At 37.6% G+C, this 27,974-nt stretch overlaps 2 protein-coding genes across 6 annotated transcripts in view; both read right to left on the bottom strand.

Moving 5' to 3' along the window:
* Positions 1–714: 714 nt before the first annotated feature.
* Positions 715–27,974, bottom strand: part of LOC307143307 (UDP-glucuronosyltransferase-like) — a 41,980-nt gene continuing 14,720 nt past the window's right edge. For 4 of the 5 annotated variants that reach the window (XM_079844781.1, XM_079844783.1, XM_079844782.1 and 1 more), the window contains 4 exons: positions 7,704–7,835; positions 6,625–6,712; positions 2,708–2,927; positions 715–2,626 (listed from right to left, as the gene is read on the bottom strand). In XM_079844781.1, the coding sequence (XP_079700907.1) occupies positions 2,347–2,626; positions 2,708–2,927; positions 6,625–6,712; positions 7,704–7,835 (720 nt within the window). In that variant the 3' untranslated portion in view covers positions 715–2,346. Of the gene's footprint in view, positions 2,627–2,707; positions 2,928–6,624; positions 6,713–7,703; positions 7,836–11,902; positions 13,021–13,242; positions 13,360–27,974 lie in introns of those variants that run through there. The other variant, XM_079844780.1, reaches the window with a different exon arrangement.
* Positions 23,504–24,409, bottom strand: LOC307143124 (UDP-glucuronosyltransferase 1A1-like; the record flags this gene model as incomplete). The annotated part of the gene is made up of 1 exon (XM_079844429.1): positions 23,504–24,409. One exon carries the CDS (start codon positions 24,407–24,409, stop codon positions 23,504–23,506), a length of 906 nt encoding a protein of 301 aa, XP_079700555.1.

Below are 27,974 nucleotides of genomic sequence, written 5' to 3'. Positions count from 1 at the left end.
GTTGGCTCCAAATGTGATGATCTCTCCAGCTGTTGAATATTTAGGTGAGAGGATGGGGAAAAAAAGGTGCTTATTATTTTCCACCAGGGGTTGCTTGACCTCCTAAGACCCAGGAAAACAATTCTTTAGTATTTTTTAATGTCATTACATTGTTTAGAGCATAAGAAATAAATGGGGGAAAATGTTTGAAAAAGTATGAGTGGACACCAGAGACTTTTTTTCTTTGTTTCATTCAATCAATTTTCAGAATTTTTTTTAACCAAACTATTTAAATTTGATTCTCACATATGCTATAAAAGATATAACAGAATTAATTGATATACAATTTTAGTTTATGCAATACGTGGGTAAAATGGCCATACATGGGATAAACATGAAATAATGCCCTGTTTTGTAAGTCATATTTTGATTAGAAACCCCATAACATTTTCCTGAGATTTATAGTGTAAGACCGCATGAATTCGCTCCAAGGATCGGTAGCGAACCGCGGTGAAGGCCGCACGCGTTCAGTGTTTCAGCTGGAAGAATGGATTTGATTATAATATTCTTTATCTGACTCCATTTATCATAGTTGTCGCATTTAGAAGAGAATCCCAACCAGTTGTTTGGTCATCTATATTTGATAGTTAATCATACATTTAATCGTTCCATTTTAACCCTTTGTTGCAATTATACCGTTCCACATTGGAGATAGTTAATAATTACAGATTAATTCAGAAAGGACCAAAATGTAACAATTTATTAACAATCAAGTAAATGTAAAATGTCAATTACATCATAGACAGAAATCTCTTTTAAAAGGAAACAAATTCTAGTTATGGTTACACTTAAAATAGTTTCAAATAGATGTAAACATAAACCCTTAATTATGCTCAGTAGGCCTCTGCCTAGAATGTTACGAGAGAGAGAGAGAGAGATAGATAAAGAACAGCTCTCTCTAGAGAAAGCCAGAGAATCCAAAGAGCGCGAGCTACAGTTGAAATCCTCTTTTATCCTTTTCCCTGATGTCACAAAACTCAACTGTGACTCTTTTAAAACTGACCAATCAGACCAAACCGTAAGACGTTGGAAAGTAACCAATCAGACAAAACTTCCCCCATTGAATCAAAGGTGTAAAAACCTTTTTGCCATCCAGTCATTCTTTTGTTCTTCTAACTCAAACTGGCCCCTCTGATGGCGTTAAGGGGGAAGGGGTTGAGTCAATTTCAATGTCTTGATCACGACGATGGCTGCTAACAGCAAAGCAGATGATTTTGTTCTATTTCAAATATCTTTGATTATTTTCCACCTTACAATAGCAAACAATTTGAAAAAGTCAGATTTAAATAATTACAAAATATATTTCCATAAGGGTGCTAAATTTGATCATTCATTAATTTTTTTTAAAGACTAAGTTGTTGTTGTTGTCCTGGTGAAACCTCAAAACAAATGGTATCTCTGAAAAGCCCTGAATGTGCTCAGTAAATAAAAATAAAAAGTATTTTATGATTTTTACTTTGCTTTTAACATGTCGTTTTTAGAACACTGACTAATGTTTTCAAACGAGACTGTTCAACCGTTTAAAAAGATCTTAAGTTTTCATCTTGCACCACCTTAGCTTTTCAGCAGAAATGAAACTTATGAAAGAAATCTTGTGAAATTAAAATTTGTGCATCAGCCACTAAATGTAACAACCCTTGCGATGCAACCAGTTTTCAACTAATGTTATTCATCACTTGAGAAAAGAGGCTGAAAAGCATTGATATGTTCATATTTTAGGATTTAATTTTTCCAGTTCAGAGAGTGATTTTTCACATCATGGGAGTGCACAGCAGAAAAATTCCTTTCATACAAAATTAATTGGTTGTGGTCGTTTAATTGAGCACTAGGAGCAAAATTAACAAAAGACAAATCTAGGGAAAAAAAGATAACTGAAAAAAGTTTAAGCAATGCAATTCATACGAAAAATGTTAAAGAATGATTTTCAATTGGAAAAAACCCAGGAAACATTTGTTAAAGTTGGACAAGCTTATACTTTTTGATTCACAGCCTATAATTTGTGTCATATTCAACACAGCATCTATCATTCCTGATTAATGTACATTAAGAGATTATCCAGAAAAAAGTGCGTTGTGACTACAATTACAGGTAAGTAGAGGCCGGAGAAATCCAAATGAAAGCATGTGAAACTAAGAAACGAAATCTTTACAGATGAAACCGCTTCTGCGTGGTTCCTGTTTACAAAACTGCAGCTTTAAAAAACTTTGGCTCAGTTTTCAGCTGATGGAAGTCAGGCTTCTCGTGATTTTAGCATTGTGACGGTAGGTGTATTAATGTAAGCAATATCACTTTTTAATCTCAATACGATCAGTCTTCCTTCCTCTTCTGTGTTTTTCTACAGCAGCGTCTCCAACACAGTGCACAGCATTTAAATGTTGCTAGAGTTACAATCAGTACAATAAAGAGCAGGAAGCCGATCACATCCAGACTGTGGTACTGAAGCCAGTTGAGGTCATGGGCAGCAGGTCTCAGATGGTCTGCACCTTTGTGTCTCATAACAAACTCTGTCCAGTAGACTGCCAGATCCAGGGGCTGCATGGGACGGTCATTGTGTATGGCTGACAGCTTCTCCATTCTTTGCTTATAGCTACAGGAGACAGCAAGAGATGCATTGAGTAAATATAAATATGAAAGAAAAAAAAAATTGTTAAAAGAGTCAAACTCTCACCTGCTATCATTAATTACTGTGTTGAGAGCATCGACCAGTGTTTGAACAGTGATGTCATGGATGCTGAGGATCACGCCCACCCCTCGAGTTGCCACGCGGTGCACGTTGTCACCCTGGTCTCCAAAGAGGGGGAGCATCACCATGGGAACACCATGACAGATGCCCTCATAGATTCCATGCGTCCCACCATGAGTGATAAAGGCTCTTGCTTTGGGGTGACCTTTGACAAATGACAAGAATTCAAGTTGATTAAAGCACTTATTGCTATTGACAAGACTAAGTGGCTGGCACATACAACACATGATGATGATGATGATGATGATGATGATGATGATGATAAAGGCATTGTTAAAGGGATAGTTCACCCAAAAATGAAAATTCTGTCATTTACTCACCCTCAAGTTGTTCCAAACCTGTATGAATTTCTTCTGCTGAACGCAAAAATAAGATATTTTGAAGAAAGTCGGTAACAAACTCAAGGGGGCCCATCAACTGTTTGGTTACCGACATTCTTCTCTTTTGTCATGACAGCATTTAAATTTTTAGGTGAACTATACCTTTAACGTGTGGTCCAAAAGTCTGACTGAGTTTTTTTTTTAACCTTATACCCTTATAATAATCCTTATAATAAACTTTTAGGACTGAAAAATGTAAAATAAGGAAAAGTTAAAATAAAACAAATATTCTTATCACATAAACAAGCTGTAAACAAGTTGCCATATAAAGAAAACTCTAAGTTTCATAGTGTTTCCTATATTCACTTTTGTTTTAATTCAAATTTTCACTCTTAAAAAAAAAAAAAATATATATATATATATATACATATATATAATAAGAGTATTAAAAGGATAGTTCACAGAAAAATGAGAATTATCAAGCCATCCTAGGTGTACATGACATTCTTCTTTCAGACTAATACAATCGGAGGTATATTAACAACTGTCCTGGCTCTTCCTAGCTTTATAATGGCAGCCCAAAATTTGAAGCGCAAAAAAGTGCATCCATCCATTATAAAAGTGCTCCACACGGCTCCGGGGGTAATAAAGGTCTTCTGAAGTGAATCGATGGGTTTGTGTGTGAAATGTTGTCCATGTTGTCACCACACCACACAAAAATCAATTTGTCATGTCTGTCGAATCTTCAACTTCAAGCCAATCAGCGCCAAGCACCGCCCACTGCCTGTTGATTGGCATTTGTGAAATGTCCTCTATTATTATGAAAAAATCTTTGGGAAAATCGTGCTTTGGAAATGCATGATTTGTCAAATAGGCGTCATTCATAAATGCAGCATATTATTATGAAAAACGGCTTTTTGAAAAAGCACATTTAATAATGAAAAAATAGATTTAAGCATAACAATAGTGTGTGTGTGGAAGAGGTAATTGAGAAATATATAAAATAATACATTTTATATTTTCCTGTAATTTCGCTAAATAAATATACATTTATTTATGTATTTAATAATTAATTAAATTAATTAGTTAATTATTAAATTAATTAATTATTTTTTTAATTAATTATTTAATTATTTCAGAATAAACTGGTACATTTAATTGTTGTTTTATTGAATTCATTATTTATTGAATTATTTCATTTTGAGTAATTTGGTCCTCCATAGTATAGGCTCACTCCTTCATTTGTGTGTATGTATGATCTGCATTGTGTTGGATTTATAGATTTTTATTGGACAAATAAATAAAAAATATGCTAAAAAAAATTGAAAGTGCAGAAGAAAGTGTAGCGCCTCTTGCAGTTCAAAATGCTTACACTACGTCCGACGTCATCGCCAGTTGTTTTTTTCGCTAGATATTTTACTTTATAACGTGTTAAACATGGATACTTTTCCTACAAAAACCCATCGATTCACTTCAGAAGGCCTTTATTAACCCCCTGGAGCCGTGTGGATTACTATTATAATGGATGGATGCACGTTTTTGGGCTGCCATTATAAAGCTTGAAAGAGCCAGGACAGTTGTTAATATACCTCCGGTTGTATTCGTCTGAAGAAAAGAATTTCATATACACCTAGGGTGGCTTGAGGGTGAGTAAATCATGGGGTAATTTTCATTTTTAGGTGAACTGTCCCTTTAAATTAAATGCAAAATGCAAATTAGAGATCCCTAGCATCCCAGACTTTTGGATCCCACTTTATAACGTTTCAATTTCAATTGTTCAGTAGTATAATGTTTTGAGATCCTCATACGTCATTTATAGATCCTTGCAGGTATTGCATTTCATGAGATCTAGAGCACACTATTCTTTTAAAATTCCCCAGTATTTATATGGCTGACAGGCTGCTCATTGGTCCAGCATAAGTGCCAATATAACCACAGTTAATAGGATTATCTAACATTATGAGTCTGAATGGGTTCTACTCTCCAGTCATTACAATCATACCTGACATGCCACACAAATTAAAGACTTTACACAGTTTGTTTAACAAAAGCTGCTTCTGTGTTCTCGGTTTAATGATCCATGTTGTTGTAGCTGGAATCTGTGGTTGGCTGATCCTCAACTAATTACACAAGGGATAAGCCAAGAGAATCCCTGGATTTCACAATAATAAATGTACACCCTCATACTGGTTTTCACACACTTCTGGAAACGCAAACGGATTCAGTGCTGCAGAATGAGCGATTTCAAACAAAAACGATTGCTTAACTTTAAATAAATGGTTACACTTTATTTTGATGGTCCACTTTAGACACTCTACTAACTATAAGTAACTTTGCAACTACATGTCAACTAACTCTCAGAGAATTAGTAGACTGTTAGGGTTCGGTTTAGTAGAATAGGTTGACATGTAGTTGAAAAATTACTTATAGTCAGTAGAATGTCTGTTGGGGAGCATCAAAACAAAGTGTTAGCAGATATTAAGAAGACAGTCTACTAAAACTAATGAGAGTTAGCTGGCATGTAGTTGTAAAGTTAGTTATAGTTAGCAGAATGTGGACCACTAAAATAAAGTGAGATCAAATAAATAGTTCCAGCCCTGGAAAAACAGCCTTTGAGAGACATGTAAATACTTAAATGCTTTGATTCCATAGATCTGCAAATATGTTTCTAGATCTGTACTTCCCTATTGATTATTAAAACAGAGCCATATTTTTGGTTGCAGAGGAATATTAACATTAGATACATATACAAAGCATTACATTAGCCAATTAAATGTTGGTATGGCAAAAGTGCCTTAAAGGTTTAGTTCACCCAAAAATGAAAATGATCCTATAATTTACTCTAGCCATCCTAGGTGTGACTCTTCTTTCAGCCAAAAACAATTATAGTTATATTAAAAAAATATTCTGGCTCTTCCCCGCTTTATAATGGGAATGAATAGAACCATAGAAAGTTGGACGCAATAGAACGTTTTTGAAGCTCCAAAAAGCACATCCACCCATCACAAAAGTAATCCATACGACTCCAGTGGGTTAATAAATGCCATCTGAAGCGAAGTGATGTGTTTTTGTAAGGATTTTTTTTAATATAACTTTGATTGTGTTCATCTGAAAGAAGAATGTCATATACACCTAGGATGGCTTGAGGGTGAGTAAATCATGGGGTAATTTTCATTTTTGGGTGAAATAACCTGTAGGAGGCAAATGTACTGATTGTTCAACCACTAGATGGGGGTGTGCGCCAGTGGTGTAGGTGTGGTCACCTGTTAATATCACAGGGACAGGTGGCAGGAACATATGTTTTTTAACATAGAACCACTGCTTTTAAACTCTGTAAGATGGACTATACATTTAATGAAATGGACAACAAAACTGTGTGGAGTGGACATTGTTTATTCCAAACTATGAGTGAAGAACATCTTACCACCTTGCCCTGGCTTATAGGAAAGCCACTACATAACCCACACCCGAATGGACAACATATGTAAGCTAAGCACCTTACTAAAATTCTGAGAAACTCACCAAGTAAATCATTCTGTGGAAGCCACTTCATCAGCTTGACATTTTCAGGGACATTATCAGGGACCTCACCCGTATACCGCCAAAGAACCTAGAAAAGGTGACATTTAGCAGTCAAATTTTACACAAAGCAACTTGCAGTACAATTAATGAGGCATTAGCTTATGGACACAACTAGTTATACAATAGACAAATAAGCGTAATCCAGTTCACTGTTAAACCAGGTTACCAGACTAGATCTTTAAGCACTACCTTAGAAGTGCCCTTTTGTCTGTAATAATTTCAATGCAAGTATGTGGACACTTATGCTTTATAAGAACATTCATATATTTATATCAAGCCAAATGCATCGGCAAACAATTGAGCTGACCTAGCAGAGTAAAGTGTAGATTATCATATTTTTGAAGTTTGACTAATAGAAAATATCCAAATACTCTCACAAATAAATTTAATCTTTTATAATGTAAGACCTTAATTTATTTTTGTGAAATATTTTGTGGTCACAAATTAGCTAACCAGCCTTAGGTAATACTCATGCACGTTTAGAGTTGCTGAAAAAGTTACTACATGATTCATGACCAGGTAAAGGCCTTTAAAATCGGTGGTAAGCTCTTGCTGACAGCAGATTTGTGCTTGGTCTAATATAAATACTATCCACTCCAGTCCTGTAGAGTGCCAAACCCCCTTTCTGCACGCATGCTAACTTTAATGAGAACAAGATGTTCTTCTGGACTTCCTCCCCAGCTATAGCCAAAGCTCTGCGTGCAGCCTCCACTTAGTTTTACACTTTAACATGCTGGGAAAACAAGTGGGTAAGCGGACTCATAAAGCCTACAATCCTTAACTGAGAGATGACTGAACATCTGGGATGCTGAAGAGAATAGGCTCAGGTCACGCATCACATTGTTTGCACATGGAGGCATAGCTCTAAAAGGCTGGCATTAGTAAATGTGTGTAGTTTAAAGGATTATTTTACACCTTGTTCGAACACTTAATTTGTACCAGAATATCTGCTATAAGACACTTTCCTGCAGTGTGTAGTTTCTGAAATGTATGCGGTTTCAACTTAAATTCTTTCTTACCCTCTGTGGAATCATCCCGAAAGCCTTGAAGAAGATGACAGCTTTTTCTTTTGGCATGGAAGAGACCAGAGAACCCAGACTGAACACCACAATACCATGCTCTCCAGAACCCTCGACAAATTCCTCCACCTCCTGCAAAATACAGACGACAAACCAGAGAATAAGCCAAAATGAAATAATAGCTATGTGACATGTATAACTCAACATTATAAACTAGAAATATATCTGAGAAAAAGCAGACATGATTGCATTATGTACTCACACAGCTTCATAAGCAAGGCCCATTTTATCTCTTAATCAACACCAAACTTCCTTGTTCCTTTTTCATCTGTCTGTCATCTTTATATGTGTACATATTCCACTTTAAGTCATCCAACAAACTGACACAACTTACAATTTATAGTTATTGTTTTCATACGTGACAGAAGTGGGGGTGGGGCGTGAAAGTTGTTTTTTAAAATCAATTCTTTTCTTATATGCTATTTCTGAATCTATGGTTTGCACGTATTGTACAAATCACAGTTCTCAGAGCTTTCAGAACTGATTATTTTGCCAGAAAAATGACCTTCTGCCTCAAAAAACAAAACAAAGAACAAAAAAAACCTGGAAGCATTATTGTTTCGGCCCCCATGGAAGGAAGGGTGGCTGAAAAGGAAAATCACTCTGAGGGAAAGCGAAGGAGATTGCGTGCCAAAGAATACAGTGAGCACATCATGTTGCCTTAGGTTACCAATGCCCTGGAGAGGGGAGTCATATTACTATGGTTTGTATCTGGGAAAACATAATGCATGTAAGAGCAAGCGCCAATGTCAAAACTTGAAAATGAAACCCCTATTCCTGAACTGACACTGACCCCAGCCATAGAGGTGACATAAGTTCTTTCCTCTTTTGTAATTGTAGCCTAGGACTATTAGTTACTCACTGCTGAACATGTTTAAAGGGTAGCTTCAGTGATTTAGCATTAGGCTTTGTATAGAAACCCGGCAGTATATACAAATTATGGTACTTTCCCCCCTAATATCCCCCTGAGACAAGAGAATTATGCATTTTATTTCTGGAAAAAATCCTCCGATGACGCAAATATCGTCATTTTGCATCATCTGAGGATTTTTTGGCCAGAGGCTAAAGACTACAGTCACTAGATGGAGCTGTTCCGCATGTTATCAACCCGCCCATAGGGGAGAGATCTCACACACAGAATGTAAGACACAGACGGCCGCACGGACATTCATAACGGTGCGATGCAGACCAAAGTGAGTGTTTCGACTTTTCAATAAATTCCTGTGATAGTTTAGCTTCCATATGCGATCTGAAAACGCGCCTCACTGGCGCTTAACGTTTCCTCAGCTCTTCATTATGAATGAAATCTGACACTGCTACGTCTGTGCCGTGACTTTCGTTCGGCTCACTCACACTTTATTGAAAAGACACGTTCAGTTTTTAATTGTAGTGTTTATTCCCGAACTGAACGAAATGATTGTATTACTATGAAGATCAAAACGACGGTGTACGGAGTGGCCTCGTAGGGCAGCGAAGCAAGTGCATTCTGGGAGTTGTTGTCTTTCATCCGCATGAGACAAAAATACATGTTCTGTCTTTTCTCAGTCTAGAAGGCACCAAATTCAAAAATAATTTCACATTTCTACTGCATAAATGACCCAGTTTAAATACAAAGCTTAATGCTAAATCACTGAAGTAATCACTGAACTTCTATTAACCCTTTCCCTGCTATTGTTAGAATTTTCGGAGTCTTTCTGGTATACGGTAGGGGGCGCTATGACACATCTTCTGAAAGAGTACTGAATCTCCTGATCAAAAGACATGCGAAGAAGAAGCAGAAACACGCGATATCATATGTAAGCAGATGCCCATGTAAACTAACGAGATCATCAACATTAAACAGCATATAAATCAAAACGTATTCTTAATCCGTTTGACAAAAACTTGATTTTTTGATTTGACTTGATTTGAGCTATTTGCTTAAAAGTGTGCTTTTTTATGAAACATACCCACATTAGAGCGTTGATTAAAAAAAAAAGATTGGATGAAGCTGGAATAAAACAGGATTGTTGTTTTGTTTAAAAGCAGAGGCTCTGTTCTTTCTTTTGCTGCATGTTCAGATATTCAAACAACAAAATATTCTGGGGGCCATGAAACTTTTGTCAAAAAATAAAAAATGCTAGCGTTGGCTGACAGCTTTTTAAAACACTGGTGGAGAAAGAATTAAAGGATTAGTTCACTTTGAAATGAAAATTATCCCATGATTTACTCACCCTCACGCCATCCTAGTGTATATGACTTTCTTCTTTCTGATAAGCACAATCGAGTTATATGAATAAATATCCCGCCATTTCCAAGCTTTATAATGTCAGTGACTGGGCCTTTGACTTAGGAGCTCAAAATAGTGCATCCATCCATACTCCACACGGTTCCGGGGGGTTTAAATAAGGCATTCTGAAGCTAGTTTTCTGAAGCTGGTTTTTGTAAGAAAAATATCCATATTTAAAACTTTATAAAGTAAAATATCTAGCTTCCGCCAGACCACCTTCTATATTCAAGTTAGGGAAAAAGCGTAACTGATGCGATGTATGACGTGGGACGTAGCGCAAGCGCGTTCAACTGCGAGAGGCGTTACACTTACTTCGTAAGTTTAATACAAAAGACGGTCTGGCAGAAGCTAGATATTTTACTTTATAAAGTTTTAAATATGGATTTTTTCGAACAAAAACTCATCAATTAGCTTCAGAAGACCTTTATTAACCCCCCTTAGCCTGTGTGGAGTATGTTTATTATGTAGAATAATAATCATACGATGTTTGTTCGTTGGCCAGAGGAGAACTGGCACACTGACTGAGCCTGGTTTCTCCCACGGTTTTTTTTCTCCATTATGCACCTGATGGAGTTTTGGTTCCTTGCCACTGCCGCCTTTGGCTTGCTCAGTTGGGGACACTAAATTTTCAACTAAATATCCAAATGAATCTAATAAGTAAAATAAATTAACTATATAAACTAAATTACTGATCTGCCCACATTGTCACTGTATGATAATTGAAATGAGCTGATGACATCACCGTTTTCTCCGGAGCGGCTGTACAGCCGAATAAAATTCTGTTGCATTATTTTCCTGTTTAACACTGTGAAGCTGTTTTGAAGCAATCTGCATTGTAAAAAGCGCTATATAAATAAAGTTGACTTGACTTGACTATGTATGGATGCACTTTTTTGAGCTTCAATCTCGTGAGCCCCGTTCACTGCCATTATAAAGCTTGGAAACATCAGGATATTTATTAACCACTTAAACTCTGCGGACCCTGTACAGGAATGACATCATCAAGTATATACTTTTAAATGTCTGTGGAGGAGCTCTGACCTCATATGTGGCACCATTTGAAAGCTTAGAGTCTCTACTTTATGGAGACATGCATCACTTTGGCATTTGTTTTACACAAAGTAACTTATTTACACTAAATTACTCTGGGACCATTTCCGCCTGGATTTGGCCTACTTGGTCAAATTGAAAAGCTTCCTATACCCAGATACAGTGATCTATAAATACAACATTTTGGTGTCATTTTACAGGAAACCCTTTGAAGTTACATAAAACACTGCTAAAAGTGATAAACATGTAAGTATATGAGCTGTAATAATCCCCCCAAAAAAGAGGCACTTTTTGATTTTTTTTTGGTTATAAATTCATTTTTGAAAGTGTTTAACTTTCCACTAGATTCCAGAAAATACTGGAAAAAAGATTTTTTCAAAACTGAATTTATAACCAATAAATTGAATTCCAAATATATTTTTGTGTGTTTTGTGTGTGTGTTTACCACCTTTAGCAATGGTTTATGAAACTTCAAAGGGTTTCCTTTAAAATTACACCAAAATTGTGTATTTAGAAACCACTGTATGGGGGTATAGGAAGCTTTTCAATTTGGGTAGGACAAATCCCAAAAATGGTCCCAGAGCATAAGTAGTTAATATAACTCTGATTGTGTTCATCAGAAATAATAAAGTCAAATACACCTAGGATGGATTGAGGGTGAGTAAATCATGGGCTGATTTTCATTTTAAAGTGAACTAATCCTTTAACAACAAATTTATTAAAGGCAAAGACCTCATTGTAAAACTGCATTTTGTTAGTATATTTACATATCCTGACCAAATCCAAAAGACAGCTCAAAAAGGCTCCTTTGGTGACTTACTGCAGAAAGTATGGCACTCTTCCGACAGTTGATGCCCCCGATGAGGACCATATTTGGCATGAGAGGTCTGGGGTACTCAAATGTAAAATCGTATCTAAGCAACCAAATAGCTCCGCGGGCAATAATCTCCTGGTACGTCACATCCGCATCCAGGTATCTTGCAGCAAGTTCATCAAAACTGGCGTACATTATTCGACACAGCACCAGCTCCACGCCACTCATGACGAAATTGTGAATGCGGTCTACGAAAGTCATTTTGTCTGTGCTGCCAGACTGAAACCGAGGTACGTAGGATGGAGGAGAAGGACACTGTAAAGCCAACATGTCAAGGCCGCAAGGCATGCCACGCAGGAAGTAGACAGAAGGGAGACCTAGTGCGGTAGCAATAATAGGTCCACAGGGCAGGAAGGGATCGGTGAGCAACAATTCAAAGTTCTCCTCCTTCAGCCTCTGCATCAAAGGTTCGTTGTAAAGCAACGACTCACATCCCTTCACCTGCGCCCCCGTGAAGTTCAGCAGGCGCTCCAATTGGACAATGATGTCCATCATCGCAGGACTTCGCTCGAACACCCCCTGCTGAAATCCTTTCAAACTGGTGGACAGCTCCTCCTTGGACATGCTCACCGGGAAGGTTTCGGTGCGAAAGAGCTCTGAACTCTGGATCAAGATGTTGGTCTCAGGCACCAGCACTAGGATGTCGTGGCCTCTCTGGGCCAGTTCCGTCGCCAACACCTTCATGCTGAGCCAGTGGCTGCCTTCAACAGGCATGACCAGCACCCGGCCACCCTGCGCAGGCCTCAGCCAGGCACCCAGCCAGAGCAGCAGCAGCCCTGAACCCAGCCCCCACAGCCAGCCCTCCTTCAGCATAACTAGGTCTGCCTAAGACCAGACACAAGCTCTGAAAGAAAAGGAGAGGACAAAACTCCTCCTCCAGGGAAAGGGGCTGTGTTTAGACTCTCTCGTGTGTGACTGAGAAACAAGAGAGTGAAAGGAAGAACAAGAGGGAATGATAATTGTCTGTGTTTTCGGTTGCAGACTTGCAGATGTTATTCATGCAAATGATGGATGAGGCAGTTAGGATGCCATCCTCTTTCACAAAAAAAAATAAAATAAAATTCCTGAAAGGAAAAAAAAGTGCGTTGGAGGACCAGCACAGAATTACACAACATCCCATTAAATAACATTACAAGAAGAGACAGCACTATTATTAATTACAGTCATAAGTGTTTTACAAATCTGTGAGTTTTAAATCCCGTAACCAGGCGGCAACATTATTCATTACAGTTAAGAGACTGAGGTCTTTAAACACTTAAATACAAAATTAAAAGCAGAACCCCTACTTTGTATGCATCCAAATACATAACAGTTCTTTGGTGGGGATAACTAGGATTTAGCATCTGACACCATTCCTAAGTAAAGTAAGACAACTCAAAGACTAATTTACAGCCAGCTGAATAAACTCAAGAGCATAAGGAGGAAGAAATGTAACTCCCACCAGCACCAGCACCTCCCCCTTCCCCTCAAACCCAGCTCGCGTGAGAAGCTCGCCACTCCTTTCCTTTCTATCTCCGCATGTTAAAGAGATAGCGTGACTACGTTACACCTCACATGCTTTCTAAATTCCTTCCATTCCATAACAATAATATTCTCATATGATATTTTGCCAACAAAGAGAAATTAACTATATATTTCCTTCAAGAAAGAGATTAGTAATGAGGTATACTGCAGTTTAGTTCTCTGATGGTTTCTTGTTTAAGAGACTATGTTAACCCATTGACTAATTTGATATAAAATCAGGTTATTTTTTCAAAAACAATAGCAACAGCAAATTTCTTGGTAACAGAATACAGTTCGGTCCTTGATGAACAACTAACAAATTAGTAATGCAATATTAAGACTCTAGGACTACTATCAACAAACAAGAAACTCTGATTAACGAATTAGCTAACCACTAACTACTAAGAACTACTATATACAGGTTCATAAATGCAAGTAATGCATAATTCATTCTAAAGTGAGGTAATAACGACTCAAGTATTACCAAATCCTTCAGAAGGAACTATTTGGATTTTAAAGTGAAAAACATCATAACTCCCTAGTAGTGAATGAAGTCTTTGTAAGCTTTTTGGAAGGTTTTGGACAGTAATTCCTTCCTTGAGTCAATACTAGTGGGTTGCTATGATCTTCACTTCAAAATTAATTATACATTATGCATTACTTGCAATAATTATGATCCTTTATACAGTAGTTCTTAGTAGTCCTCTGGAATGTATGGGGAAAAAAAAGTTAAGCTTGTAGTGAACTACCACATTTGACTATTCGACTATTATTAGACTAATTCGTTAATCAGTTTCTTGTTAGTTAATAGTAGTTACTAGAATGTTAAAGGGATGGTTCACCAGAAAATGAAAATTACTGATTTACTCACTGTCAAGCCATTCTAGGTGTATATGACATTTTTCTTTCAGACGAATACAATTGGAGTAATATAAAAAAATGTACTGGTTAATCCAAGCTTTATAATGGCAGCCCATAATATGAAGCCCAAAAAAGTGCATCCATCCTTTATAAAAGTAATCCATATAGCTCTGGGGGGTTAATAAAGGCCTTCTGAAGCGAATCGATGGGTTGGTTTAAGAAAAATATCCATATTGAACACATTATACAGTAAAATATCTAGCTTCCAAAAGGCCTTTATTAACCCCCCGGAGCCGTGTGGATTCATTTTATAATGGATGGATGCACTTTTGGGCTTCAAATTTCGGCCATTATAATGCTTGGATTAGCCAGGACATTTTTTTATATAACTCCGATTGTGTTCGTCTGAAAGAAGAATGTCATATACACCTAGGATGGCTTTAGGGCAGGGTTCCTCAAACTAAGTCCTGGAGGGCCACTGTCCTGCAGAGTTTAGCTCCAACCCTGATCAAATTCACCCACCTGTGATTTTTCTAGCGGTCCTGAATACATTGATTTGCTTGCTCAGGTGTGTTTGATCAGGGTTGGAACTAAACTCTGCAGGACAGTGGCCCTCCAGGGCCGAGTTTGAGGAACCCTGCTTTTCAGGGTGAGTAAATCATGGGTTAATTTTCTTTTTTGGGTGAACTATCCCTTTAATAGTGCGTTACTATTTGTTCCTGTGTTGTTCATTAATGACGGAACAGTATTCTAAAGTGTTACTAAGTTCTAAAATTAATTAATAAATCCTCAAATACAACAGCAACTACTAGGGGAGAGCGGGACACAACCTAACGCGGGATTAGTTGTAACACACATGGTTTAACACTTTCCACACATGCCAGGATGACGAAACGTAGTGTATTTACTAGTTGCCATGTCATATATAGAGAAAAAATTGTGCCAAAATTCAAAAATCTTTGGAAGATATTACTGAACATTTATTTAACCATAGCAAAAGTGAATTTCTAACTTAAGTTAAGTTTTCATCTCAGTTTTTTGTGTTTATTTATAATAAGACAAATCTAATATTATTTTAATCTTATGTTATTTAACAGTTGAGATAGTTCTTTAATATAACCAGCAGAAGACACGAGCCGTGGTTTAAATCACAGTTGTGCAGGTGGGGAGCGTTGTAACACTGCGTTACAATGAGCCCCTACTAGAAATATGATATTATATACTTTTATGAATTCTATTGAGAAACCATGAGAAAAAGGTGAATAATGACTGAGTCAATGTTCATAAATGCTTAATTATTATTATTTTTTGAACTATGCTGTATAACTGTGTTTTGATTAAAACACAAATTAAATTATTTGAGAAAATGGCATCAGTAAAATGTTTTGACCTCATACAGGTCCTGTTGAAATATTTACAACATACTGTCTGCTCAAATTACACTAGCCGCAATCTGATTCTACCAACTATCACACACAAATTCCAAGCACATAAAGTACCGCCAAACTGCAACAAAGTAACCCAGTAAGATCCACTGACCCAGTCACAGCCATGCACATGCAAAAAGCCACGTCCTACAAAAGCCATTATGGGTTAAAATATGTCTCAACTGTAATCATCCCCACCCAGCTACGCTGTGGGAATACAGAGCGTACAGGGACACTAACAACTGAACTGGTGTTTATCTCTTTAGGACTGGGACTGCAAATATGACCGAGAGAACAGCGACACCTGCAGTAATTTTATGAAACAAGAAAATTGAGCGAGGACAAATGGTAACAACAACAATACCACTTGGTGTGCTTAGTACTGCACAGAATAATGAAACAAAATAAATTGAGTATTTGTGAAGGGTACAGGCAAAGAAACACTTGTTTTACTTGTGCCTGATGATCATGCAACTCTACACACAGTAAAAAAAGTCCGTAAAAATAGGGCACAATGTACTGTATAAATATGAAGGAATTTTCCATATTGGAAATATTCCATATTTTTTTACAGGTGTTTTACCTGTATTTTGAATTACACATTAGTTTGTGTTTTAAGAGTTAACGGAAATTTCCATAAAATTACTGGATAATATACTGGCAGAAAATTACCAGTACATTTTCCGTTTTTATCTTTTACAGCGTAGTCTATATGTGTATATGTATTTGCACCTTGAAGGCCAGAGAAGAAAAATATAGTACTGCTGCAAATCATCACATGGTCTTAACTTGACTTATCACCTACTCTGGCTGAAGGGCAATCTGGATTTAACCCATAGCCTATATTAAAATATGCTTCGTCACTGAAATAATGTTTACAACACAGACATGGCCTAGTTTGATGTCTTTGCTGTTTTACCTGTTTATACATTGTTGTGCGTTCAGCTATAGCCAAGTTGTGTGAAGTACTTTTATATCTAATATGTTATAGTTTAAAATTAAGGTTAAGATGCCACAATATTACACTTTCCCCCGGTTTCACAGACAAGGCTTGTACTGACATATCTTAAAATATGCCAACGTCATTATTTTGTCTCAAGATACACACCAGTAAGTTTATTTACTAGGGTAAGTTTATAAAAGGTACTTAAATGCTTTAATTGAACTAAGCCCTAATCCTGGTTTAAGCCCTGTCTGTGAAACCGGGCCTGTATGTTTTATGCAATGCTCTCTTTGAGCCTCTCTTCTTCTGTTTCAAATTTTTTTTTAAAGTGTTTTGTTTTTATGTTTAGTGACTATTCTCAAATGCAAATAACAACGAGAGAGAAAAAATGTATAATCTCCATTAGGGCTGGGCAAAAAAAAAAAATCTATTTTTCGATTAATCGATTTTTAAAATGTGGTTGATTCAAAATCGATTCTCAAGGCCAAGAATCGATTTTTTTCCCCCGGGGGTTTCCAGTCGATCCTGCCCGGTATCGCATATATGCTTGTCGTTAAGATAAAATCGAATGGCAATCACATCTAAGGAAGGCACGCAAATAACAGAGACAGTGACGAAATATAAGGCATCATCCGGGGCACGAATCAAAGCACAGACGCCCCGGAGGAAAAAGCCTCCATAAAAACGGACAGAGTCTAACGGACGGTCGGCTAAATCGCAAGAAATGCTTGTCCTTTACTGAAAATTGCTGAAAATCATCCAATATCCTTTGTATGTTTTAGAATAAGTGTATCAAAATATCCATAAAAACAAAATTGTATTGTATTTAACATAATTGTATGCATTTGAAATATAGAGATGGGTTCTGTTTTAATGTAGGCCTACCCAAGTGTACCTAAAATAAAAAGAGTTTAATATGAATATTAATTTCTTTTTAATTACCCACTTGTAAACTCATGTTCACTGTTCTTTTTTATAAATATATAGGCTATTTGAATTAAATCTATATTCATTGAGTTGAATCGAAATTGAATCGAAAATTGAATCGAGATCGATATCCAGCCCTAATCTCCATCACTAATTATGATGGAGATGAAACAAGAGCCAAAATATAGATATGTATCAAAGACACTGGCAATGAATAACTTGGGTACAAAGTTCCACTTTTGCCTTCTTTTAATTGGCTGATACAGTGTTGGGGGTAATGCATTACAAGTAACTTGAGTTACGTAATAATAGTACTTTTTCCAAGTAACTAGTAAAGTAACGCATTACTTTTTAAAATTTACAACAAAATATCTGAGTCACTTTTTCACATTAATTTGACTGACAGCTCTCCTGCCCCCATGTTGAGAAAAATAAGTGCAGAGGCGTTGTGTGTAAACATGATGGTTATTGTTGTTCTAGACTAAATGTGAGCATTTATTTATCTCACTTGCACAATAAAGATTCTGTTCAAATCAGTCAATTGCAAAATCAGAGTAGACCTCCAATAATTAAATGTTAAATAAAACAACTATTTTTATGCATTTAATCTACCTTTATATTTAATTTACCAATGTCTTGCTGCTGACCTTTGACGATGAAAATTACTAGATTTTTGTTTTTTATTGGTGAAACTTTTTTCTCCTGCATCCTATTCTACCATTATCCAAAATGGCAGCACAGTAGAGCTGCGCCTTCTACTGTTCATGCGTGAATTTGCATTTTTACCTCAGCCTGGGACTTATTATTTCAATTTTGGTATGAAGAGGTCTTTACCGTTGCACAAAAATATAACTTTTTTTGTTATAAAAAACAAAACAAAAACACAAACAAGCCCAGCCCAGGTGAGAAAAAGTAACGCAAAAGTAACGTAATGCATTACTTTTCTTAAAAAGTAACTAAGTAACTCAATTAGTTACTTTTTAAGGGAGTAACGCAATATTGTAATGCATTACTTTTCAAAGTAACTTTCCCCAACACTGGGCTGATATCCTAGGACCTTTGTCACCCTTTCCAGTCTGGGTTCACACTCAAATAATAAACTGTGTTTGACAATGCATTCGTTTTACATTAGTTTAATCGTACAATGTGTGTCATGAATATTCTACATTTTAACAGTTTTATCATGAAAGTTTACCATCTCATCATATGACTTAGAGCTATCGGGTCTCACCTTATTCTGTTGGCTTTTAATTTCACAGTTAATTTATCCTATCAGAATCATGTTGGGCATCAGGGGTTTGGGGAACTCCAGACTAAAATCATAGCGCATCAACCAGACAGCTGCAGTGCTCAGGATCTCAGTCAGGCTCACATCTCTCTGCAGGAAGTTGGATGTCACTTCCTCATAGGGCCAGTAAAAAACCTTACATACTAGTGGCTCCAGCATGCTCACAAGAACATTCACCACACGCTGACCAAAAGACATCCGGTCTGAGTTCAGTGTATTGGAACGTGGGACATATAAAAGGGGGTCTGGATGGGCTGTGGCCGCAGCATCACGGCCATATGGTAATCTCCTTAACATGTACACCGTCGGTACAGAAAGATTATATGCCAATATGGCCCCCATTGGTAGGGAAGGATCGGTTAAAACAGCATCAAAGTTTTGCTCTCTCAGAAACTCTATAAGCTCCTGGTTCTTTAACAGACTTTCACTTGTGGAGGCCATTAAGTTAAACTTCTTCATATTGCTCACTGTTAAAGTCACCCTCTCCAGTAGGGATTGCCCTGGGGTTGACAATTGATGAACATATTCAGTCAATGTCTGGTTAAACGATTCCAGCTTATATGAGACCGGAAATGTCTTTGTGATGTAGTGTTTGCCAGGACCCAAACGCATACTGATCTCTGGCATCACCACAATCACTGTGTGACCTCTGCGTCCCATCTCTTCTGCCACTGCCTTCACTCCTGTCCAGTGACTTCCATCCATTGGTATCACTAACAGCTTCCCAGTCCAACTGCTCTTCCCAGACGGACTCTGGTCCAGCACAGCACAACAGACTATACTGATCACTAGACATACAATTGCTAGACAGTGCATCTTTCTCTCCTGACGATGTCAACCTTTACATCCGTGTGTCCAATTGTCTCACTATGTGCAAATATAGCAAGCAGTTGCATTCGCAATATACTATCAGATATATAGCAAGATAATTTATAGCTTGCAAGCTGATAGATAAATGAAGAGGGAGGGACTTTAATTTTTTACTTTTTACATTAAATACGCTCACTGTTTTACAAAACAATAAACGCCCCTGGAGTCTATGGTTAACAAAAATGAGAAAGATTAACTTAACATTTCATATAGTTTGCCCAGTTGCACACTGTCCTTGCTGAATAATAATTACAATAATGTCAATGTAACGAGAACTTCATTATTGGCAGAGCTTTACGTTGATACTTGAACTATGTTCAAAGATAGAACCAAGCTGCAACACATTCATGTATTAGCAGTTTAGCTGATTTATACATTTCCTAAAGAGATTATTTTCTAGTTTGTTGTCCAAGGCAAGCAGTGGCTTCTCAAACCAAACGATATTCTTTGTAACCCCTGAAAATTATTGAGTATCACGTCAGCTTTGATCTCTAAGTTGACCAAAATATCAGTCTGCAGAGCAATGGCTTCAAGACGCACACTAGAATGTCAGCACAAGTTGAGGAAAATACATACTGTATACGTTTTGTGTGAAGAATATTGGGACATAAGAACTGGGCAGGCTGCAGTGGTCAAGTCTAGTCCGCAGGACATAATTAATACCAAATCCTAAAATCTGATTGGTTCTCAGAAATATTGTTCCAGGAACCACAAAGATGTTGCTACAGAAACATGTAGAACTTGACAAAACCACATTCACCCAAAATTACCCTGGTAATGAATTATGTAGGTTCAGAGTCCCGCTTGTCTTTTGTTTCTTTTTATTGGCTGAGATCCCATTAACTTTTGTCACTCTTTCCAGTCTAGGTTCAACTGCAGATACCAGGGCTGGACTGGTAATCTGGAATACCGGGCATTTTCCTGGTGGGCCGGTATAAGGTTATTTATTTATTTTTTGCAACGGACTGGCCCATCGTGCAGGGACAGCGGCCCATTGGTTTGTCTTCTGAATTGACAGGTCAAAGCGAGAGAGACCTCATAGCGCTGCCGCTGACGAAAATGCGCTGTGTTTCTGCTGCTCTATGAAGTGATGAACTTTGACTCCGGATTTTGTTTTAAACAGTCGTGTGACATGGGAACAGTGCAGGTTCTGTGGTGAATCTATAGCTCAAAACAGCCGTGGCATGTAAATACATGAAGAGGTAAATAGGAAAACGCCAATACACACAACTACAAACTTGTCAATCTAGCACCACCACACTTTTATATATAATTTATAATAATGTACCTTGCAGCTACTTACAGTGAAGAAATATGGTGTTTTGGCATAAATATATTTATTGAAAATGTTGCTATTTTTACTTACTTTAGCCTATTTATTGCAGAATATAAATCACTTTTATAGAGGCTGTTTTTCGTATTTTCTACATGCGTTTACAATATTTGTTATTACAAATTCAAAATATTTATTTTAGAAACTCATGGTAATGAGGAGCATGGTTTTACCTGTGACTATACCATACTCTTACAGTTAAATGAAACTACAGTTAAACTATAAATAACATTTCATTATAGGGTAATTAAAGGATAATTCAACAAAACAGCTTTAAAGCCTGAATCCCATTAATTAAGGACAAAGCTTTTTTTCTCTTTAAAGAGTTAGTTCACCCAAAAATGAAAACTCTGTCATTAATTACTTATCCTCATGTCGTTCGACACCCGTAAGACCTTTGTTCATCTTCGGAACACAAATGAAGATCTTTTTGTTGAAATCCGATGGCTCAGAAAGGCCTCCATTGGCAGCAACGAAATTTACACTCACAAGACCCATAAAAGATACTAAAGACGTCGTTACAAAGTCCATCTCACTACAGTGGTTCTACAATAAATTTATGAAGCGACGGAAATAGTTTTTGTGGGCAAACAAAAAATCTAAATAGCAACTTTATTCAACTTTATTCTGGGCCTGACGTAAACTCACGAAGCACCACGACGCATGCGCGAGAATATGCCGTCGAGCACAGTTCGGGCATCCATGAAATGCACACTTTAGCACCATTTTGAGCACTACATCAAGACCTAAAGCACAATCAATGTAGAATTCAACTGCTTAGAAACGGCGCGTCTTCCTCTGCTTGTAAACAAAGCTCCTCGCACCCGGGTCATGTGCCCACAACATTTGAGCTCGGGCAGTTCGGTCTGGACTTGATCCGTAGAGGAGTAGCCTAATTATGCTTGAACAGAAACTGTTCGGACCAATGAAATTGTCAGGGCGGGCTTTAGACGATGATGGACAGATGATAAACAGTAACGTAATCATTCGTCATCAAAGGCGCTTGGGTTGAATTTGTTCTAATCCTAAACGGAGAACTTGTTCGTATATGCATTCACCTTTACTATTTCTCTCAGAAATGATGATCGTGTTGGTAAGTACTCTGTGTATCCTTCCTTAAATAATTTTTTTACAACACCAGCAAAGATCGTTTAAAGGGAAAAAAGGGCCTTTGGGGGGTAAAATATGTGTTATTTTGGCAGGGCTGCCTGCTAAAATTTGCATTCCTGGGTCTGTATATCACATAATTGGGGTCGCTTTGACCCGCGGACATGGAAAACAACCCACAGACTTGGCAACACAGTGCAGTTGAGTTCTGTTGACATTTGACAACTAACTTTTTGCGTCGCTCCGTTTTTCTGATTGGTTGTAGGTCTATCCAATTGAGGTCTTTCCTGGTTCGGTTGAAACGCCCCATAATCACAGCCCAACGGAGCAGTATCAGACTCATATTCTGACTAGAATTGAGTATGACGACGTCAGGCTACCTTTTATGGGTCTTGTGAGTGTAAATTTTGTTGCTGCCAATTGGAGGCCTTTCTGAGCCATCGGATTTAAAAAAATATATCTTAATCTGTGTTCCGAAGATGAACAAAGGTCTCACGGGTGTCGAACGACATGAGGGTAAGTAATTAATGACATTATTTTTGGGTGAACTAACCCTTTAAATGTTTTATGAGCTTTTTAATAGTTCTAATGAAATGTAATTAAATATGTCAAGGAGAGCCTCATGAAAGATAGATATCAGTGTCTTACATAAATTAGGTGTTAACTCTAAAATATTATTGTTTTTAAAGGGGTATGTCAACCTAAAATGTGATTGTTTACTCACCCTAACGACATTACAAATCTGAATGAATTTCTTTCTGTGTAACATAAAAGAAAATCATTTGAGTCTGTTTTTATTTTGTCCATACAATATTCAATGGTAGCCAAACTAAAATGGTTTGGTTGCCAACACTCTTTAAAATATCTTTTGAGTTTCACAGAAGAGAGTAAATCAAACAGGTTTGGAACAACTTGAGGGTGAGTAAATTATGACAGGATTAAATAGCAGTAAATTAACTTTAATGCATCCTAGTTTTAAGACCCCAACTCCAGCAAAAACATTCACGGGGGAACTCATAGGCCGGATGGACTGTTTGTCCAGGGCCGAATTTTAGACCCAGTCCAGCCCTGGCAGATTCTGTAGTGACTATGAAAATGCTTTAGTTTAATCACTCAACATGAGTCCTGAAAGTCGTGAATATTCTACATTCTAATACATTTATCCGGCCTTTATGAAAAGTTTACCTTTTTTTACCACCTCATTTAGACGATTTAGTCACACAGAATATACGGATTTGATTGTAGATATCTACTATACTTGCAGTAAAGTGCCTCAAACCTCTAAGTATCATGTGATGAGTATAAAGGTGATGCTCACCTTCGTCAGTGGGTTCTTAATTTCACAGTTAAGTCCTCCTATCAGAATCATGTTGGGCATCAGGGGTTTGGGGAAATCCAGACTAAAATCATAGCGCATCAACCAGACAGCTGCAGTGCTCAGGATCTCAGTCAGGCTCACATCTCTCTGCAGGAAATTGGATGTCACTTCCTCATAGGGCCAGTAAAAAACCTTACATACTAGTGGTTCCAGCATGCTCACAAGAACGTTCTGCACACGCTGACCAAAAGACATCCGGTCTGAGCTTAGTGTATAGTAACGTGGGACATATGAAAGGGGGTCTGGACAGGCTGTGGCCGCAGCATCAAGACCACATGGCAATCCCCTTAACATGTACACCGTCGGTACAGAAAGATTATATGCCAATATGGCCCCCATTGGTAGGGCAGGATCGGTTAAAACAGCATCAAAGTTTTGCTCTCTCAGAAACTCTATAAGCTCCTGATTCTTGAACAGACTTTCAGTTGTAGAGGCCATTATGTTGAACATCTTTATCATATTGCCCACTGCTGAAGTCACACTCTCCAGTAGGGATCTCCCTGGGGTTGTCAATACCCGAACATGCTCAGTCAATATCTCGTTAAACAACTCCAGCTCATATGTGACCGGAAATGTCTTTGTGATGTAGTGTTTGCCAGGACCCAAACGCATACTGATCTCTGGCATCACCACAATCACTGTGTGACCTCTGCGTCCCATCTCTTCTGCCACTGCCTTCACCCCTGTCCAGTGACTTCCATCCATTGGTACCACTAAGAGCTTCCCAGTCCAACTGCTCTTCCCAGACGGACTCTGGTCCAGCGCTGCACAACAGACTATACTGATCACTAGACATAAAATTGCTGCTAAGTGCATGTTTCTAGACAAATATTCTTCTCCTGACATCGAGAGCCTCCGTGCTCCCTATGTGCAAATATTTCAACTGACTGCTTTCGCAATTTATTATCAGATAGATAGCAAGCAGATCGCTTTCCAGCTTGCTAGTGGCTAGATATATGATCTGGGAGGAACCTTTATTTTTTTTAAAGAATTAAACACATTGATGGTATTACAATAAACATAAAGGTCTCTAGTGTCTTTTTTACAACAAAAATTAGAAATCTTAACTTAATATTTAGTTTGTCCAGTTGCAAGCAGTCATGACTGGTTAATAATTTGTCAGTGTAAAAAGAACTTCATTGGCAGTGTTGATTGTTTGTAACGGATGTGCAAGGATGAGGCCAGGGCGAATCCAAATGCTCACACAGAACATAAATAATCCAGACCAGATATCAAGGCCAATAATCCAATTGAGAGCATAAAGAAATAATCCAAACAACGCGGAAGGGAAACCAGGAACATAAACCCCCCCCCCCCCCCCCACAGGAAAAAACACAGGATCACGACATTGATACTTGAACTGTCCAAGAAATGCAACCAAGCCATATTCATGCTGTAGCAGTTTAGCAGATTAATTAATCTCCCATATCCTAATATGTTAAAAGCAAGCAGTTGCCTCTCATGCCAAAGCATATTCTTTATTCCTCCTCAGGAAGACTGCGAATCACCTCATCTTTAACCTCTGAGTTGAACACACAGTATCTGCAGAGTTTTTAACCAAAATTTTAAGACTTAAGACCTCATATATGTCATTTTATTTTACTTAATGAAAAGTGCTGGGGCACACATTTAACTGTAACACAGGGTAACAGCAAGTTTGAAATACTCAAGACATATTTTATTAAATATATACACGTATGTATTACAATTTATTTTATATGTACTAAATAATATATATTAATTAGAAGTCAATCGATATTGTATTTTTCTGAAAATAAAATAATAAAATAATTGGAATAAAAAGATTATTTGACTGATACCAGTAAAATCTATATATTGAATTTAATGTTCTTAGTCTTTCCTTCCTGAGACTATGGGGCCCTGAGAGAAGCCACAAGAGTTTACATTGAATTAGAGTTTATTGCCACCAAAATAATAGCAAGAAAAAAAATAAACAAGGCCAGAATACACCGGGATTCTTATTTTGTAATATCTATGCTTTATCTTCTTACAACTATCTACAACAGTGTACCTCACAGAATGTTTTAGATGTCTCCCTATTTAACACACAAAGAGCCCTATTTTAACGATCTGAGCACATGGTCTGAAGCGCACAGCGCAGGTGCACTTAGGGTGTGTCCGAATTCACTTTTGCTCGTTTAACGACGGAAAAAACTTTTGCCGCGCCAAGTGCATGGTCCAAAAGGGCTGTACCTAGTCTCTTAATGAGTCATGGGTGTGTTTTAAAGCAGCACTAGGTAGGTTTTGCTCTCGGGGTCCCCCTACAGTTGGGAAACAGTATTGTCCTCTACTACTGTCGTAAACTCTGTCATTCTACGTCAGGGGATGCATCGGACGTGCATTTATTGACATGACAACCATGAAAGCCCTGAATACTGCAGGAGGAGTTCACATGCTGGTGTTCTGCTTGCGTCGCGTGTGAAATGTCTTCATCCCAGGTACAGTGGCATATGTTTCAGCATGTCATATGAATATAATTTCATGGGTTTTATTTTTTTTCAAACGTCAAATGATCGCGATGCTCACGTTTACAAGCCAGCGTCATTATAGTAGCCTAGTCTATTGGTTCCCGTTTTACAGAATCTATATGATACTTCAATTCAATGTTTGAGTGGTAGGTAATAACCATATATCGTCAATATTATAATATCAAGCTACCATAGATGAATCTGCAAATTTGAAAAATCGATTTGCATTATAGCTTGAGGCAAGACAAATAAACAGATATCACAGACATGTTAGGTATCCTAAAATATGATTTTGTACGTCTTATCTATTTACTTGCAAGAATGTAGCCCCTCCTCCTTCAGCTCACGCCAACGAGCAAACGCTGGCCCAATGTTGTTCCTCATCCTGCCTTTAATCCAATCACTTTCTTGTTTCCTCTTTTTGCTTTCCTCCGACAAAACCTTTGCTTTCTTATTTTTCTGTGCTGCTTCGGCCATGACTATAACATTCGGCAAACAAATGATAGTTGGGCTCGCACATCCAAATTTAAGGAAGTGGGGGTGGTGGTGGAAGTGACGTATATGCCGTAAAGCAGTCTAATTTTGTAGTTATTTTTTTTTTCTCGGGTTACTACCCGAAACCCGAAGTTTAAAAGTATGATTAAAAACGATACAGACCCCGTCAGGCTATGGCAGACGTGTCATTCAACCTATTGTAAGTCCATGTATCATCACAAGAGTCTTGAAAATATATTATAAAGGTTGAAAAGTTACCTAGTGCTGCTTTAAGCGTAACGTGCATTAAACCAATCAGAGTCTCATCTCCCATTTAGTTTAAAAACCAGTTGCACTAGCACCACGGCAGATTCGCTATTTACATGGCAGAATTTGCGAACGGAAAGACTGAGTGCTTCTCCAGAAGAGAAATGTTTGTGTGCTGCTGCGTGTCCCTGTGTGTGTAATAAGCAGAGTATAGGTACATTGTGCACCCGCCTATATGCTCATATTACTAACGCGCCCTTTAAATAACACAAAAAATACTGCGCTTTTGACTTTAGACCAGGTTTTTGTTGGTGAACGGTGCAGTCATTTTCAGTTGCCTCAAAATAGCAACGTGCCAACAATACGCCTGAACACACCTTGTTTTCATACCAACACGCCCATGGGTCGAACAGATGGGCTCGAGTGCATTTGGTATTTAAACAACGTGGTGCAGGACGTGAAAATGATAACCGAGTCGGGCTGAAACTAGCAAAAAACACTTGCGTTGCACCTAGCGTTGCATTGCGTCGGGTGTACGATTAGGGCCCTAAAAAGCTGACGAGTTGAATCAGGTGTTTTAATTTGTGAGACATCCAAAACATTCTGAAAGGTGGATCCCCAGGACTGGAGTTGAGAAACACTGATCTACAACATATTACAAAATAAAAACATAATTCATCAACTTCTAGATCACAAGTAATGGCTTGGCATAAATGTGCAGTACTCACTGATTGTGAATTGCTCTGAAACTGCGAGAACATGCAGTGCTCACAACAATTTAATTATTGCCTTTTGAAGTTTAATAATCAAATTAGGCCATATAGTGATTCCTGTTTTCTTGTGTCCAAATTTTAGACCTCTTAATATAGAAATGATTTGTTTTGTTATACCATTTAAGACATTCAATTTGGTCAAAATGAATTTACCAATGCTTTTGACCAATAAATCAGTCAGCAGAGCAAAGGCTTCAAGATTGTCACTAAAATGTTTAGCAGATATTGATGAAAATACATACTGTCTGAGTTTTGTGTGAAGAATTGTAGGACATAAGATGAAGGGTCCAGGCAGGCTGTGGCGGTCGAATTTAGTCCAATGAGTATCTCGATCTCTTTTGGTAGAACATTTTTTCTAACCTTTAAACTACAGTGAAA

The sequence above is a fragment of the Gobio gobio genome, assembly GCF_949357685.1.
Source record: "Gobio gobio genome assembly, chromosome: 19".
Classification (NCBI taxonomy): Eukaryota; Metazoa; Chordata; class Actinopteri; order Cypriniformes; family Gobionidae; genus Gobio; species Gobio gobio.
The sequence above is the reverse complement of the archived record's forward strand: the minus strand, read 5'-3'. Positions and strand labels throughout refer to the sequence as shown.